This window comes from Aphis gossypii, chromosome 3, assembly GCF_020184175.1.
Source record: "Aphis gossypii isolate Hap1 chromosome 3, ASM2018417v2, whole genome shotgun sequence".
NCBI lineage: Eukaryota > Metazoa > Arthropoda > Insecta > Hemiptera > Aphididae > Aphis > Aphis gossypii.
In genome coordinates this window covers 48,379,972-48,399,544 of record NC_065532.1, presented here as the reverse complement: position 1 = coordinate 48,399,544, position 19,573 = coordinate 48,379,972, and the positions used below count along the sequence as shown (strand labels likewise).

General features: G+C 26.3%; 1 protein-coding gene across 1 annotated transcript; it reads right to left on the bottom strand.

Annotated features, from left to right (window-relative positions):
• Positions 1-3,888: 3,888 nt before the first annotated feature.
• Positions 3,889-14,622, bottom strand: LOC114122858 (UDP-glycosyltransferase UGT5). The gene is made up of 6 exons (XM_050203212.1): positions 14,456-14,622; positions 13,074-13,326; positions 10,214-10,806; positions 9,554-9,776; positions 7,542-7,761; positions 3,889-5,641 (listed from the first exon to the last, which is right to left on the bottom strand). The coding sequence occupies exons 1-6, from the start codon at positions 14,492-14,494 to the stop codon at positions 5,338-5,340; spliced, it is 1,632 nt and encodes a 543-aa protein (XP_050059169.1). The 5' UTR covers positions 14,495-14,622; the 3' UTR covers positions 3,889-5,337.
• Between the last annotated feature and the right edge of the window lie 4,951 nt (positions 14,623-19,573).

Sequence of the window (19,573 nt, the reverse complement as noted above, 5' to 3'; positions counted from 1 at the left end):
ATTGTGAATTGTCTTGTATTTTAAAATTTAAATAAAAAATGTATTACTCTCTAGCTCAGCACAAGCTTAGAGATAGATAATCATGTAAATTATGTATATTATTGTACTATTTGTCTTTTTGTCTTATTTAGTTCGTGATGATTATATTCAATAAAAAAAAATATTTATGAAAATTTAACTGAGTATATAGATAATACTAATTTAATCATTTGGTGAACATTTCACGTATTTACAGTGATGAGATTTGAATTACAATACTGTTTAAAAGCTATAAGAAACAAAAAAAAGCCGGTCAAGTGGGTATACCGCTCTGCTGTATAGAAGGTCACTACACTATAATTGATGTATTAAATTAAATTAAAACTAATGTATTAAATGAGAGGTATCATTGTATACGAAAAATGATTCTGAACGAAGATGATTTGTCAGATTAGGATATAATTTCCAGAAGTTGATGACAAGGGTAGTTTATGTTTTAATGGCCTGAATAAACCAAAATTTTAAGTTCTTTTATAACTATTGTAAGTCAAACTTATGGAAAATCTTGTATTAAATTTTCAACTCTTAGCTACTTTTATAAAAATGTTTAAATTATACCTATATTATACCTAATAATTTGCAAATATTCATGATTTTGACGAATTTTTGTCAATATTTTAACTTCAAATGCTAATAAAAAAAAACTGTGCCTATGTATTCTTATAATTTTGAATCATTATAAGAATAACTTATGAGAAACTTTGTACTCTGTACTTTTTAATACTTTGGTATTACATTTTTTACTCGGCCAAAAAATGTTATGATTTTTCAACCAAATCATTACTTGTAAAGTTTCGCGATTTTAACATATTTCGTAAAAACTATAAACGCTTATAAAAAAATTATGACTAATAATTTTTGATTTGTTTTAACTACAATAAGAAGAACTCATAAGGAACCTTGAATTAAATTTTCAAGTTTTTTTGGACACCCAAAATTGTTTTATCGACACTTCAAAAAAAAATTCTCAGAATAATCAAAAATTTCAGTTGTCTATAAAAAAACTCAAAAAAAGTCAAAATATTACGAAAATGTTACTGTATATAAATAACACTAATCTTTGTGAAAATTTCAAGTATTAAAAGTGATTAGTTAGTTTTTGAGTTACAACCATGTAAAAAATCGGTTTAGTAGGTACAAAAGTAATTTGTTTTTACAAAAATAACATCCATAAATTTCCTTTTCGTGACCAGTTCGTTGTGATCTACACATGACACGTTATACACATTCGAATTTTTATTGCAAAACTTTGTACCTATTACATTTTCTATTCTTAGTTTTAAAAAAATAACTTTTCATAAATTGTTAGTAACAAAATTATTTGTAAATGTTCGCAATTATATCAACATTTTAACCTAAAATTCTTTTAAAAAACAAAGCATCAATTACGTGTATTTTTCAGTTTTTAAATATCTATAATATGGCAAAATTTTCAAATTATGCATTTTAAATTAAATTTTCAAAAATTTTATTGCCTGAAAAATGATTTACCGGTACCTATTTACAGAAAAAAAAAATTGAAAATTTTAAATATTTATAAATAGGTTGCTCAAAAAAGTAAAGAAAATTTCTGGACTGTTCAAAATTGAAACCTCAGACACTTATTAAGAATATTTGTGATTTTACCCTCAATTATTATTTTCAAATTCCAGCAATAAGTTATGAGGGACATTGTATTAAATTAAATTTCCCGATTTACCGTAAAATGATGGGAATATAATCGTGGTATAATAAGCGATTTTGGCTTAAAACATTGCAAAATACATTATTATCCATTCATGGCTTCAAATAGAATCTAAAATATGTTTCAACGGTTTCATCATTTTAATTACCTAACTATATTAAATTGATTGTCAATATAAATATTCATAATACAAAACAAAGTTTTTCTATACCTACTTAGTATATAATAATTAATAATAAAAATAATAATTTTTATTGGAGGAAATATATATTTCAATAATTTATAATATAATATAGTGACAGAAAATTTTACAAGAACAAGATTAGAGTTATAATAATAAATATTATGATGAAAATTTAATACCTATAATATATTATTTTACAGATATAGCCTAAGCCGATATAGGTATTGACGAACCAATATTATGTAATAAATAATAATAATATAATTTATTGGTATCAAATAAATCTAAATTGTTGTTTGACCTTTGAACTATAATCTTATCTTTTTTGTTATTTTTATAAGTGTTAAGCTAAACGCGTCGTGTGTATTTCATATTATTGTTAAAATACTATATAATATGTATATAACTACAACTTGCCCTTTAGATAAGTTAATTATAAAATTTATGAATAGATAAAAATTATTAAAAGCATTTTTTTTTTTTTTTTGTATTACAATTGTTATAATCTCAATTTCTATATCTAAATAAACCGTAAGTGACACACGCATTATATAGGTTTTCTACTGATTTATCTGAAAAATATGAGTTACAAAATATTGTTTTCCTATAATACACTATGCGTTGTTTTACTTACCATCATTTGTATGACGAATCAACATCAACATATTACAAAAGATATAATATTAGGTAGATATTACAATGCAACTGAAATGAACACGATTAAAAATGATAACTTAATTTTGAGTCTTTATTAATAAGCGTGTGAACTCTATTGTTAGAGCGTTTATTTGGTATATTCGTATAATTATAACAATCAACGTCCAACAACAGTTAACAACGTTAAATTGATAGCTAACAAGATCATAAAACACATGATCATTGCAAAATCATGATTATTTAGCTTTCACGGGAGACTTAAACATCAAAAATAGTGTACTTTAGGAAAAAGCCAAACAATTAATTACGTACAGTGCTACAAAATTATATTATAGGTAATAAAAAAATGCTAATAATAGTAATGATACTTCCGACAATATATCAATCAAAAAACATGAAACAGATTATTTTATTTTTTCGAGTCATTTGAAATCCCAAATAAAAGATCAGAAAAACACCTTAAAACGTACCTGCATAATAATACAGTTATAACTTGTGATTTGTAAGAATGAAAATATATTTCTTCATTACAACCATATTACAGTAGGTACTCATTCAGCAGAAGTGCATAACCTTCATAACCTACTACATAAATCACACATAAAGAATATTACAATTAATTTTTATAAAATTATATATTATATAGTTTTATTATCATCAATAATTCATCATAATAATAACATTATATTAATAAAATGAACATAACAAATGGACGAATTATATATTTAAACTTATTTTGTTAAGAAACAACATATTATTATATAAATTAGGTAGGTACATCCTATAATAATTATAATAGTTCACAATAAAAATATCTTTAATTTACTCTTTTAAATAGAAACACTTCAATAGGTAGGTATGTAGTTTTTTAAAAAACATAATGATAGGAGATTAAAATATATTAAGTGAATATGTGTGAACTCATCTTATTTGTCAGAGTAAATCCATCGACCAAATGTGTTTATTATAATGTTTAAATAAATACAAAAATATATGCCTACCTAATTAATAATAATATTAGTATATTTATAATTTACATTTTATATTTTATGTTAACGAACACGCATTGGATTTATCATAATACCGCTAATGGTCTATCCTTCAATTGTTTTTTCCAATCATCCAATTAACTAATGTAGATAAGTATTTATAGACTTTTAATAGTGTTTATTTCACACGCTCTTTTCAAATACCATTTAGTTGTTTTCAATTGACTTGATATACTTACATTGAATGTTTTAGAAAGATTATTAAAATATATTTTTCAGTTATTCTTTACCTTTTACAAATTGATAAAAAAAAAAAATATTAAAAAAAACCTTCATAATAAACAAAAAAAAAGTATCATAATTTTATTAATTTTATATAATGTTTAGGTAGGTGTTACGGTTGCGTCAAACATGACGTTCGAATCGTCAAAAAACATTTTCAACGTTGTGACAATACCACAGCTTGGCGTATTACATACTTAATATATAAACTCCGAGGAAAATGAAAAATATCTCTCGTAATAGATTTGCTTAATATACATATTCAAGGTACTTGCATTTATTACCTATAAGTATTAAATTCGTTTTTGTGTAATTATTATTTTAAAATACAATTGTGTTTCGTTTGTTTTTTTGTCTTTAAACGTTTCTCGCGTGGCCAAAATGTAATATAAACATAGGCATTAGATACATGTATGCTTTTATAATAGGTGCAAAATACAATAAACCGATCGATTACGATTATTAACTAGAAAGGTATTAAAGTTTCGTGTATGCAATCTGGCGACAAGGCACGACCGTCATGGATTAAAATATTATCATGTAATTATTATTAGTCTGCCCCGCGCTACGATACAGCTGGTAATATTGACTTGTAATATTGTTATCACGATTCGTAGTGTAAACTAATTTTACCTAGCCTATTATAATTCATGATAATATTATGTACAATATACTATGTGCCTATGTCTTGTAAAAGTAATAAATGGAATGGAAAGACGTTCATGGGTTTTTCAAAATTTCCAGTAAATAATGATCAGGGATTGGAATCGTAATTGAAGTGTTTGATATTAATTTCAATTCCGCTTATTGATATAAGGTTTTTTCTGATTTAAATTAAAAATAATGTTATATTGATTTTATGTTTTTATGATTTTTTTTTACCCTTACATATTATATATACAGTCTATTTCATTGCTTTATAATATCTTAGTAGATTTAAAAAAATTTTTTTCCAATTTTTATTTTATTTTCTACGCACAAGCAAAGCCATACGCGTAGGATCGTCGTTTGCACGGCGTTGTAACGTATATAACTGTAAAACAAACATTCATATTATTATAGTTAATTACCTGCTGATTAATAATATTTGACTTCTTGAATTTTGGTTATTGTTGTGATCTATTAAATTTTAAATTTTAAATCGATTATTATTGATTTTATCTAATTGTTTTAATTATTGCAATACAAATTTTATAAATAGCATTAAATATAAACAAATGGCAATATTGATACTACTTAGGTATTTGAGAAAATTTTGATCAATATTTAAAATAAATCTCAAGCTCTGATAATAACTAGGAATACAACACATGTTGACTTTCGATGTTATTTGGAATATTAAAAATTATCCTTCAAACATTATAATGCGATATACTTAATGGACTAGATATAGGTAGATTGTTTTTTTTGCACCTTAAAATTTTTAATACCTAACTCGATTTTTTTTCATCTTGAACTTCGAGCGGAACGATAGTTGACTGTACATAATTAGGCTTGTAAAATCATTGTGTTTTTTTCTCCGCTGCTGGCGGTGAGGCGACATTTTGGCTGCGTCGACAGCACCGGCCGAACACGCACCAAAGCATTTTTTTGGTCATCCATGCCATCAACACGATCACAAACGACACCAGCAACAAGACGTCCAAAAGCAAGTACTGGAACCAATAAAGGTCGTTGGCGGCCGTCCTCAGATGTTTCGCACCGCCGTGCCTGGCCACGTACTCGATCCAAAACACGGCCTTTTCCAGCGGTGGCAGCGGGTTGTCCCTGAACATGACCGACGACTTTTTTGCGTTTTCCCGGTACCTGCCATGTTGTACAAATATGGTATGTTAATCACATTAATTATACCTTATAATATATTATACGAATGTTACACAGAGAGATGATTATTATATGGATCAAGAAATATTAAATATAATTATTCAAAAGTAGGATCATAAACAGTTAAAATGTTTAATTTTAACTTATTTAAAACCTTATAATAATAATAATTAACCTATTAATAAACCTTAAATAGTTGAATTGTAGACTGATCAAATAAATCAGTTTTTTTAAAAATAATTCATCAATTTAAAAATGTTTGATTTATTTATTGGTTTCAAACATTAATAATAATTACTGTAAACACGGTTTTAAATAAAAAATAAACGAATATGTACATATTATAATCATAGCAATAATATACCAATATACCATAATTTTTGTTGTTTATTAATGAAAATAAAATAATATATTAGGTATACCTATATTATAGATTGGCACAAAGTAATTTTTGTTATGTGATTTAGGTACTTATTAAAAAATAGATTTTTTTTCGGACTGAATTAAGTTAGTACTTTTTGTCATAGGCATAAACTTAAACTCCGTAAGTTAAATTTATTATTTATTAATTATTTATAACTTCAAACTTAACGATCTTTTGTTCACTTAACTTTACTTGAGTTAAATATTTTTATTAACTTGCCTTCCTTTGAGAATATTATAGTGGACAAGGAATTTTTATGATATAAATTTTATGAATATCGACCCAAAGTCATATTATTATATCAACAAGTATATATAAAGGTAAACATTTTTAAAGATACGTTAACGTGCTGCATTTAAAAAAAATAAATACATTTTCAAGCAAATTTAAAACTGATCTTTTTGAAACAAAACACAAATTATTATTTATTAAAGGAATCTATTCAAGTTTCCATTTAGAAGACAAACTGAAATTGTTCATGCCTAAAGAGTGTTTCCGAAAAAAAACCCGCTATTCATAACTATATATAGGTTAACTATTTAAACATAATACTACTTATTATAACTGAGTAAAAATTAAATTTTATAAGGGTAAATGGGTATAACTTTACCTATATCCAAGCTTCAAGATTGAAAAATACAAAAAATATATCGTGTTACTCAAAGTATTTTACCAATTTAATGTCAGTATAAGTATTTTTTGTTGTATTTCTTAGTAATAGTTAGAAAACTTAGAAAACTATAGACTCGTTTAGAGTATATACATATACCTACGTAGATATACACTGTACACAATAAATACTACAAAATGTTCAAATTTTATAAAATACTAAAATAAATAATTTGAACAAGTTTCTAAGATAGGTCTTTAAGAAGTAAAAATAAAGTTAAACTTGTAACTTGTAACTGAAACTTTTAAATTAAATTCGTAACCACTCAAAAAATAACACGAGAAAGTTTTTTATTATGTTTTCTTCAAAGTGTATTTTTGGAAAATTAAAAAAACCTTACCTATTATTAATGTAAATACTATGTATGACGAATTTTCATTCTATTATAAAGAATAAAGATCCATACATTATTTTTTTTAATATATATATTATTATTCTATTCAAAACTTATATTTAACACACACATTCACACATCATTGTAAGACTAAGATTAAAAAAATATCAATTTGCATTTAAAATACGTATATAACGCCAAGGATATTAAAATAACATTTCCATAGATAAACTAAGTATATAGTAATTTCTTATAAATTATAAATGAACTTAACTACCAATAGTTATAGTTTTTAGTGAGGTCAGTCGACTCTGCTACCAAAGTATAATTTTTTTTCTGTTATCGATGAATTTTTTTTTACACTCCTATCCCCTAATATCACCATCGGGTTCAGTTGTAAGTACATTTTTTTATATTACATTTATGTTCTTAAGATATTATGTTTTGTACTCACGTTGGGTCGATTAACAACTTATGCAGTGCACTGCCAAATGCTTCGTGCGTCAATTCGAAGTACGGCACTTGTATAGCTATGCCTCTGTACTGTGCGCGTAGTGAATTACCCTTTTGGTCACCAAAAACGGGCACGGCTAACATGGGAACTCCGTGATAGACGGACTCGGTGGTACTTTGTATTCCACCGTGTGTAATGAATAACTTGCAGTTTGGATGACCTAAAGAAAAAAAAAATTATTATTCAGTTAAATTATAATATAGACTATAATGTCTCCTGGAAATAAAAATCCCTAAAGTGCATGTCTATAATAAATCTAATTGTTATACTAAAAGTTTGAAAGTATCGTAAAACTATATGTTATCGAAAAAATCGGCAGTGATCAAACAATATACCTATAATACTTACTTAAAATCAATAATATTTAATAGTTAATTATTAATACCTACTTAATAGTTGTATTAATATACAACCTATACTATTTTACTGCCTATTATTTTGACACATCATTACGATAAAAGCTAAATAATAAATTATATTCAAATCATTTCTATGATATCAACATGACCACATAGTATTATATAATTTGAAAACTATCCTATAGTGCATTTAACTATTTTAAACTTAGCCTGTAGCCTATAACTAAGGAGAGTAGTAATTATAATAATTATAAATATTATATTATGTTTTTTTTCGTTCGTTATATTGTAAAGTCTCAACCTGCAATGATACGAGCGGTTACGTGACTCTACATGCCAGTTATCTATTTTTTCGGTGTTAAAGTCTATTATACCTCTCCTCCCCTTCCTTTACATAAATCACAAACATTTAAACGTTATTTTGTCTAATAACAATTTATTATTGTTTATCTAAATTCATATTAACAGAGTAAAAAAAAAAAAATTAAAAAATAAAACTATGAGTTAACGATTTTTAAGCACGAGTGTTGTTTTTTAATACATTTATTTTATGATGATATAGTTAATTAAATGTTTTTAATAAACATTCAAACTAATCATAGTTCATTAACTAATGCGTATACCTATATAAATAATACACATTTTTTACGACTTGAGTGTATATTGTATAATTATACTTTATCAAAATGCAATAGTTATACTCAGTACACACAAATGCAACTCAGAATTTAAATATTATATATGTATACCTACTCGTCAATTTATATCGGATAATTGAAATATTGTAAAATATATTTAAGAGAATCTAGTGCTTTTTCTCTAGCCACATAAATAAAACACATTTACATATCAATAAACGCATAATTTTTTTTTGTTACGTTTTTGAGTAATTTTAGAGTAAAATTACCCGTTACAAAAATGATAGAGAATACCTAATATTTTTGAGAGTATGACATAAAGTCTAAATATTATCTTAAAACAATTTAAACATCATTTAAATTTAAAACGTTTTTTTATATTTTGAAAGTCGAATACAAAATCAAATAACAATAAAATATATAAACAATTTACCAAACCCTAAAAAGTACAATCCTTTATAATTTTTGTAATAGGTAATTTTACTCTAAGATTACCTACTCAAAAATCATAAAAAAAAAATTTTTGATGAAAGCGTTTTATTTATGTTGCGTGTAGATCTGAGAGAGAAAATAAGTATTGCGCTGATATCTTCTTAAAGCAATTTATATTATGTAAAACTTTAAATTTAATTTCTTTAAAAAAGTGGATTTAACTGAACAAAAATGATTTTTTTATATAAAAAAAAAAACAAATATTCGATAGGTAATATGCATTTTAAATTAATTAATTTTTTAAGTAAAAAAATTATTTTTACCTATATATTTACGTACAATTTATTTACAAAGAAAAAAATAATAAAAATAATAACAATAATTTCTTTTTTGTGAGAACTTACTTCTCCCTGTATTTATTTTTATTTATTTATGGCATAGGTTACGTCAAATCAGTACGTCTTATATTTATAAAACTTTTATGGAGACGGGGCAATCAGTGATAAAAATATTAAATACATACCTAGTATATCGTTTTGGGGAAACCATTTTCGAACTATGACATTTTTGGGTAGTTGCGGTACGTCTTCCGCTTCCCATTTCCACAGAACAGTCTGTTCGATTTTCGAGAGTTCCGAAAGTAATAGCGACACTGTTTCCTTGGGCATTTTTGACGATTTTACCACTGATCCCAAACTGAAATAGACTACACCTTCTTTAGAATTATCCATTATCTGCTTCAGGTCCTGTAAAACGCACCAGAAAATAAGGAATTAATTTTCAATGAGTTTAGGAAATAGTTCCACTTGATACTATTTAATGCAATGACACGCAGCTAAACAGAGGCAAACAACAACAATATACATAGCTGCCGAATACCGGAATATCTAAAAATAGTTTAACCAATAGGTGATCTTATGTCTAACCTGAGATGGTCTTTACCGAAATCAGAACTTTATGTTTTAGTTTGTGTTTGTAAAACGGAATCTCGAAAAAAAATGTAAGTACCAAAATAACTAAAAGTTAGTGGCGTGGATATTCGAAAAACCCGTCAGTTTTTCCAATATTTTTCCGATTTATATTAGAAAAAAAAATAAACTAAAAGCAAGGAAATCGATAATGTGTGCAGTGATAGGGCATAAGTGCAATCGGATATATTATTATCATCATCAAAGCTGATTACTTCGGGCAACGGTGCGGCGGGTACACAGTGCATGCCAGCCACATGCACGTAGCTGGGCACCATCGGCACGGCTGTACCGACGACCGGGTGACTATTGACCAGTGTTAGCGATATATTCCGGAGCATGTCGACGAGATCAGGCCGGCGTTCGTGTCCCGGGTAGACAAAGTGTTTTTCGGCGACGACCCGTTGCCGGGGCATGTACACCAGCCGGGAAACGGCAGTGTAGAAGAACGCGGACACTGCGTTGCTGGTTCGTTGCACAAACGTCATGTTGGACCCGAATGTGCTGACCAGGTCCGGAATGTAGGCTGGGTTGTATGGGTTGCTTTGCCACTGCGATACCCTGGAGTTTGCTGAGAATGGCAGGAGCTGTATCACCGGGGCACCGTACTTGTGTCCGATGGACACGAAACACTCGTGGTAGAAGTTCTCAAACATCACCAAGTCAAATGTCGATTGGTCGCTCCTGATGAAATTCGCCACCGACGGTTTGTCCAGGCTTGTCTCGCTGATGTGCGGTCCGAACCACCACAAGTGCAATGGTGTGGGTATGAGGTTCACGAATTTTGCAATCTTTAGCATGTCGAAGTCTTGAAAACAAAAAAATTGAAAAAATGATCACGTGTCGTCTACACATAAATATAGGTTAGTGAAAATGTATCTGGACAATACATTATTCAAATAAAATTATATTTAGATACGATTTACCACTTTACCACTTCCTCCAGCAAATTGTAATTAATTTTTTTTTTCACTTTTATTTCATCTCAATTGTCATGTATACACAATCAATCCATACACATTACACAGAATATGCTTTATTAACTTAAAAACAGATTATTTGAGTTTTTTGGCTACCATCATATACCACGTTTATATGCAGTAGTTAATGCACATCAACTCAATGTGCATTAAAGAGCAGGTTTATATGCATCTAAAATATCAAGATTAGATGTTGAATAAAATTTAATGCGAATGTTTTTTAGATCATGCTTTATACTTATGATTCCATGACCAAAATATGTGATTGGTACCTACCTTAACACCTATATTATTATATAATTTGACATTTTAAAATTCCCGCTAAAATATTATTCGCATTAAAATGTTTACATACATTTCTTAATCCCGGAGTAAAAGTTATTTCGATATGACGAATCGAATATAAATAAATAAATGCGCATTAGTTTAATGTGAATTAAAAATGCGTTTATATACACTCAACTCTCAATACGCATTGAGCTAATGCGCATTAACTACTGCATATAAACGTGGTAATAATATAATTTATTTATATAATATTATTCAGTGTACTAATTACCCGTGAATACGATTTCTTACTATTTTACCTCTTATACACTCATTGTCTTAATTAATATTCTAAACTTAATATTCGTTATAAATTGTACATCTTATTTGCAGCTGCCATATGGTGTCAAATAAATAAATAAGTTAATAATGAATTAACCCTAAAATAATTACACGTACCTACATGTATTTTTATAAAAAAATAAACACACATAAAATTAGAAATTAAAATCCCTTAATATATGATTTATTAGTTATTGATTACTTCAGATACCTTCCAAAATCCAATACTAAACTTTCCTTCTCTATAAATAATTATGGAAAGCAGCTAAATTATCAAACATCAGTATTTTTTATTCCTTTTAATCAATATGCTTTTGTCTTATCACTAAAATTTCTTAGTATATTAAATATTCCTCTATATATGTATATATAATATATATATATATATTATAATATACTTAAAATTAATTACTAATTCGAAAAATACTTGAGATAACCTCATAATTTACAAATAAATTCATAATACTTGACACTTATAAATTACAATTATATTATAACCCACTTATAAATGAAAAGTCCATAAATACTGACCGGAAGTACATTAATATGAGTGAATTATATCGCATATCGATTTAACACAAGCAAAAAATAATTATATTGACACATAGGTCGATTTTATACTTATATTATACACAGTACGTAGTGTGAAAGCTGAGAGAATTTAAAAACTGTGTAAAAAGATATAATTGTAAAATATCTTCTAAAAACCAACGTAAAATATTCAATATTTATTTTGTATAATGCATTCCTCACTTAGTTCACAACCTTTATGAGAAAAGTATACAAAGACAAAGTAACATAATATCATTGTCCATTATGTTTATAATATACAGTTTATACTATATATATCGTATACAATGTAAAATAGCAATAAAATAATATTTAGTACAATTGAATAACCTAAAAGATTGATATCTAAAAAGTTAAATAATAAAATAGTATTTATAAAAATCGACAGTGTCATTTGTTTTGAAGACGGAAATGGAACTTGTGACTAAACTACGAAACGACTCGATAAATCAATAGGGAATTTTAAATCATTCTAAAATATTTTAAGTTATAGACACTTAAAAACAAACGTATAATATTTTTAAATTACATTTTTGTTATTAATATTATATTATTTTATTATTTTTTATCCTTCAAATTATTTCGATTTTTAACCACACCAAAGAAAAACAAACCATTTTTAATAATACTCTTTGAATTCACGGACAGTACCAACTCCATCAAAATGAGAGGGAAAATAAATTAATAAAATATTTTCAAGACGCATCTTAGGATATTAAAAAAATTCGACCAAACTACAAATTACAATGTCTTAAAGTCACTCACCCAAACACATTATGCTAAATTGCCCTAACACATTACAATTTTTAAACCCAAACGCAAATCACATACGGAGCACAGAGCAAGTTAGGCTTATTTTATTCATATAAATACATATTTATACAATACCTACCGATATAAATATTTTTAAAATTACCTCCTATCGTTGACTCCACTTTGATGTGACGATAAGGCCGTTTAGCGCCGTCCAGTGCAAATGGTGCAACCAGTGTGACATTATGTCCTCTGGAAACAAGAGTTTCTAGTAACGGTTTGAAGCCCATAAAATGACTTTTACCTTCAGTTGGCAAAAACGCCAAAATACTCAATTGTTTCACTGGTAATTTCTGTCCCTCGCTGGATGATGTTACCGCAAACAACAACACTGTTAGCAACGTCAACAGTTGCATCTAAAAATGAGGATAAAATAAAAATAGAAATAAATAACCATAGAAAAAAAATTATATCATGATTTGTCCCGTACAGTTATACGATATATTGTATGGGCGATGTGAATTTGTGTAATACAATCATATATTACATAAACACACGCTGTATATAACATTATTGAAAACAAATTAATTACCTATAATATGCAATTATTTTATTAAAAAAACAAAAGTATTATGATAGGCGCTGGTTAAAATTATTATTCATTGGCCACTAGACACCATTTATATTTAATTTAGTCAATTGTCAATCATTTACTATTTGTTTTCTAATTTATTGTTAATTCAAAGTTATTACAATATATTTAAACGATTAAACATTTACTAAATATAAAACTTCCTGTTTGTTTTATCGGTGATCGATGTAAAAGAAAATAATAAAAAATATTATAACTACTGTAGGTAGGTATATTATATAATAAAATCTATATATTGTAACTTGTAAGTTTAATACAAAAATTAATTATATTATAATTTATAGTTTAATACAGAATGATATAAAACGTAATAAAAACGTTATACCTAATAATAATATAATATGAAAAATAAAATAAAACATAGAATTTTTACTTTACTGTATCATGATATTATAATAACGGTCTGTACAATCTTGAAAAATAACGAAAATCGGAATATAAATAATAAATACGTATTTAAACTATTTTAGAGAAAACTAAAATTAAAACTTTTTTCAAGTTTTTTGTCACATTTTAAATAAAAATGCGTAGTACTCGCAATTCAGTAACAAATTTGGACACACGCCAAGCTTAAAGAGAATAGTACAGATGGCACCACATTTTCTTGTTGTAAACTATTACAAAACAAACAATACTTATGAATACCTTAATCGTCTAGATGGTAGCACAAAATACACTTAAGACACAATTCTAGTTTTAAAACATAAAAATAGCGTGTACATGTAATAAATTTAAATAGTTACGATGAATTGTTCGTTTATATAATTTTTTTACCATTCGTAAGATGCCTAAGTTGTTTTCAGATCATTTATAGAATACATGTTGAATTATTTATTTATATATAACATACATAAGTATTTAATTACTTTTTGTAATAATAATATTTTACTTACGGTGTTGCAGAATGCTGTCGATAGAGCGAACATCTTCATCGTCCGTCCTTTGCTCTATAAGCAAAAATACGAAAAAAACTTTACTGCGGACAACAGCCGATCATAATAGTCGACGGAATACTGATCCAACCAAGTAACAACCAACAACTATAAATTTACAACAGGTCTGAATGACCGTCACGTTGCGTAACTGCGACCACGGTATGATAACGGTGGGAGTAATAATCTTAATAAACACGCGCGCATACCATATTATTATTATTATTATTTCTATGAATTGTGATTATTATTACAACAGGACATAAATTGTTATTAAAAATAACCGACCGTTCTATAACGCTTACCATTAATTAGATCGATTCAATGTACAAATTATTGTGCATGGCAAAGAATAGAAGCAATCTTTAATATTGTTAGAAATATTATAATTTTTTTAAAAAATTAATCGGTATACCTATTACATGATTTATAAACATTTGAATAGTTTCACGAATAATCATATTCGTATTCTCTGAGATACGACAATTTTTTTTTTTCATAAAAAAAAATAAATAGTGCATTTACAACCAGTAAAATTAAAAGCAACATGTAATAGTAAAGGAATAAGAAACAAATAAAAATTTGATGACGTGATGGGAAGCGGGATAATGACACTACACTTCGACAAAGTTAAATTATACGTATACCTATATTTTAAGTATATGTAAATCATTTTACAGATACGAAACACCTTATGCTTACGTCCGCGCCCTAAATTTAATATGAATTTACAGTGGAACCTCGGTAAGTCGAAAACCTTGAAAAGTCGAAAAAACCCGCTCCCTTGCGAAAACCTCGATTACTTGAAAGAAAAACTATAGATAACTCGAACATTCTGTATTCTGAATATAGACGGATAATATAGATAATATAGGTATATAATGAGTTATGACGGATAATTTTATAAACATAAAATAAATACTTTATCGACTTAAATACTATTGATAATAGCGTGTGCTCTCAAATTTTAAGTCAAAGTAAGATCACAAATTATCTGTTATAAAGTTACAAAAATGTACACGTGTTTTATTATACTTTTAGGGGGGTAATAGTTGATAATAAGAAATGATAAAAAATAAATAAATTATTAGAATTAGATAGTAAAAGTGCTTAAATATTAATTGAAGATTTTTATTTTATTTATACAATAAGTCAATACATATGTACAAATAAATGTAAATAAAATAATGTTGTAACATTATAATTTAACCAGACTATACCTAAATCAGTGCCAGGATATGAAATCCAATTTACTAAAATTACTTGTTTAGATTATATTAGTACACAATTTATAGTAGTATTATTATATAATAAAAAGTAAGGTTGCTGTATTTAATATTATGACCAGGGCTAGAATTTTATAGCACTACCTGTATAAGAAGTGCTGAAATATACACCATAATATTATCAGCTAAAAAATCTTAAAATATGCAGTATAATATGCCATAAAAACAAGAAAATTTCACCAATTTTTTTTTTTTTGGATTGTATTAATAAAAAGATTAAAACAAAACTTAAAAGAGTTTGAATTAAGACATAAATTGAATGTAACAAATAATGGGTATTTTTATTATCTATTTTAATAGCATTTTTTTCTGTTTTCATTAAAATAACAAGATTTATGAAAACAAAATAAATTAAGTTTAATGTATGTTGGTTAATAAAGAAGCACCAAACTGAGAAAAAAAGCAGTAAAAATCTAAAATACTTTTGATATGCAAAAATATGCGATACAAAATAATATTATTGTATTTGAAATCTTTAGCACATAATATAACAAATGTTTTATATGTATATAGGTAATACATTATTATTATTATATAATATTATATTATAATGTAATTTCAGTGTTTTTAATTGAAAACTAATCATTTGCTAAATTTATAATAAAGGCTTACACCAATTGCACTAAATTATACAATATCGATATTATGACGTATACCTACATACGTCCTAAGCACATTATTTAGTTATTTAGGTGATATCACAGATTTTGGATAATTTCAAGTCTATATTATTATATATTCTATTATAATTAAAGTCTATTGAGCAATATGTGAGTATACAATGTACTTACCTTTAAATTACAGTGTGATGATATCTATGGTTTCAATCGTCATAAGGTATATAATATTATTATATTATTATAATACTGTAAGTAAATAATCACGAAAACGAAAAAAGCGAAATAGTTTCAAAGTAATCCGGTAGATCTCACTACGTAACTATAAAATTTGAACAGTTATTTTGTGTGTTCTGTCGACGTGATTTTAATGAGAATAGGAAATCAGAATGACATTATATAACTCAGAGCTTGCGTTTACAGATTAACAAATATGAGTAGCTCTAAACAAACATTTGGTCAATACCTAAAATACGCGAGTTCTTAAAGATATTTAAAACGTAATATGTATCATAGTTTTATACATCTAATTGATTTAATTCAAAACAATTTTATTCTTTTGTTTCTTTTTTTATATTTTCATATGTTTTTCTATTATACTTTTATCGTATTGAGTACTATGGTGCATTTATATGTAATTTATGATTTAACTCAATTAACAGAAAACTACAAACAATATTGTTTAATCCAAGAAAAGCTCATGAAAAAAACAAAACATTTTAATCGGTGATATAAGTAAATCGTAATTTGTAAAAACTACGGTTTAAGATAGTCTATCTCAAACCGTGGTAAACACTATACAAATAACCGGTAACTGGTAATATATGGTTAGGTTATATTGGTACTATCAAATATCAATATTATGGAATAAATGGAACATTTTTTTTAAAATCACGTTTACAAAAACATGTTGGACAATTCTAAGAATTCCGTTTTGCTAACTCTGATATAACGTATGTACTATATATTATTATTATATGTATTTATTTCGGCTAACTGAAGACGACGCGGATGATCGTTCAAAATTGATTTCGTCATAATAATATACTCATTTATATAATACCTATATTAAGAAGTTTCGACCCACCACATATCACTATGTACACAATCACGACAGTCGACAAACTGCTTGAAGCTCGATCGAAAATCAACAGGAATAGAATGGTGACCAATAGTGTTTTCGTAAATCGTAAGACAGGATCTGATGTAGCCGATTTAGTGTAATTACATCAACAACGTACTTGTGTCTTGTGAGTAATATCTTTGATTATAATTAATAATTACTAGTATTCATAATCAATGGCAATATACAACCCTACTAATATGTTACCAAGTAGTAAGTTCCAACAAATAACAATATATTTTTTACCTGTTATATAGTTCTCACACTTATTTACATATTAAATATACAAATACAACACAATAAAATATATTTTGGACACGGTGTGATGATGACTGACTGAAAATATCGCGGATGCAAATTGCAAAGTCGTCGTAAGTATTGTACTTGAACACCTTATACTGTAATGATATGGAAGTCATTACCTAGAGGTAACTGGAATAATAATTATGCTTAATTTTAAAATGAAATAATTAACGAAGATATTTGAACAGAAAATATCGATTTAATCATTTAAAAAAATCTTACCTACTAATTTTTGATTAGAAAATAATTAATCATAACAATTTGAAACATTTTGCCATTATATCCATACATTTTTATTTTACATTCACTTTAAGTTATTCTAAATGTTTGAACCATACCGTTCAACTAAACATTTGTATTGACAGTAGGTACTCGTACAAAAGTAATGAATTATAAGTTTAAAAAAATACTATCAATTATTATATAATTTAATATGCACTATTTTTGTTAAAAATAGAATCAACCTACGTCTTATTGTGTTACTATTGTTACTAATAGCCATAAAAATATATTTAGAAATAGAGCTTAAGAAAATACCATCATTCTTTCAGAATTGCTTTTCATATTGGTACAATGATTATTATATTATTATAGCTATGTATAGATAAATGGCTTTCAGTTTTAGATACCAATTTAAACTTATAAATTACAAAAATAATAAATACAGTTTTACATTTATTTATACATTTAAAAAAAATACTCAGTCGTTTATAAAATGTTATCGATTAAAAAAAAAATGTCGGAAGACAAATATAAAATTATTATGCAACTAAAATATACCTAATATAAAAATCGTTTGATAAATGAGTTATAATGTAAAAATAAAATAGATGGCCTCTTGAAATTATAATAATATACATTATATAAAATGCATATGCCCAACTGCCCAAGTACAAGGTATACTAATGCTATACAAAAATTAGAAACAACTTAAATTATAGATTTACAGACTATAATATACCTCTATATAATTTAATTATATAAATTATGTGCGCACGTATTACAAAGACAAAGTTATACTTCATCGATCGTTGTTGCTTGGCATTTTCTCTACTACTTATATAATAAATGCATACATATGTATGCGTAACGTAATATATACATGTATATCTTATATATGTGCTTGTTATTTTTGATGTAAATTTGATTTGATGCTTAACTAGACACATCCAATGCAAAGCAAGTCAAACCGTATATTTCGCTGTAACAGTTGACATGTAAATGTAAAAATCTTTTTATGAAATTAACAAGAATCAAAATTGATTCAATTGTACAACTATTATTATACGTCAAGACAGTGGAAAAATACAAATATACGAGGTTGACAGTTAAAAAAAAAAATGTTTTTATAGAAGACCCTAATGAAATCGATAACACACTGTTGTACCCCGAAATTATGTATTGCTATGTTAACAAATAGTTTAAATAATAAAGTAAAAATTTGTTCTAATTACCTAGTTAAGAACATCAGTAGCATGACACTTCCATGATAAAATATAATTAACTATAAAATTGTTTATTTTAATTTTACGTTTTACTAGTTACAATAATAACGAATTAAAGTTCCAAAGGTTTAATTAAAGCTTATCCCTCCCACTTTTCATCGTTGCCACAAACTATCGTGACCTTTTAGTTTTAAAATTTAAAATTTATGTTTTAATTAAAGATTTATAATTTACCTAAATCACAAAAAAATACATTTGTTTTTAGAGAGCATATATAATTTTTGCTGACCAAAGTCTATAATTTT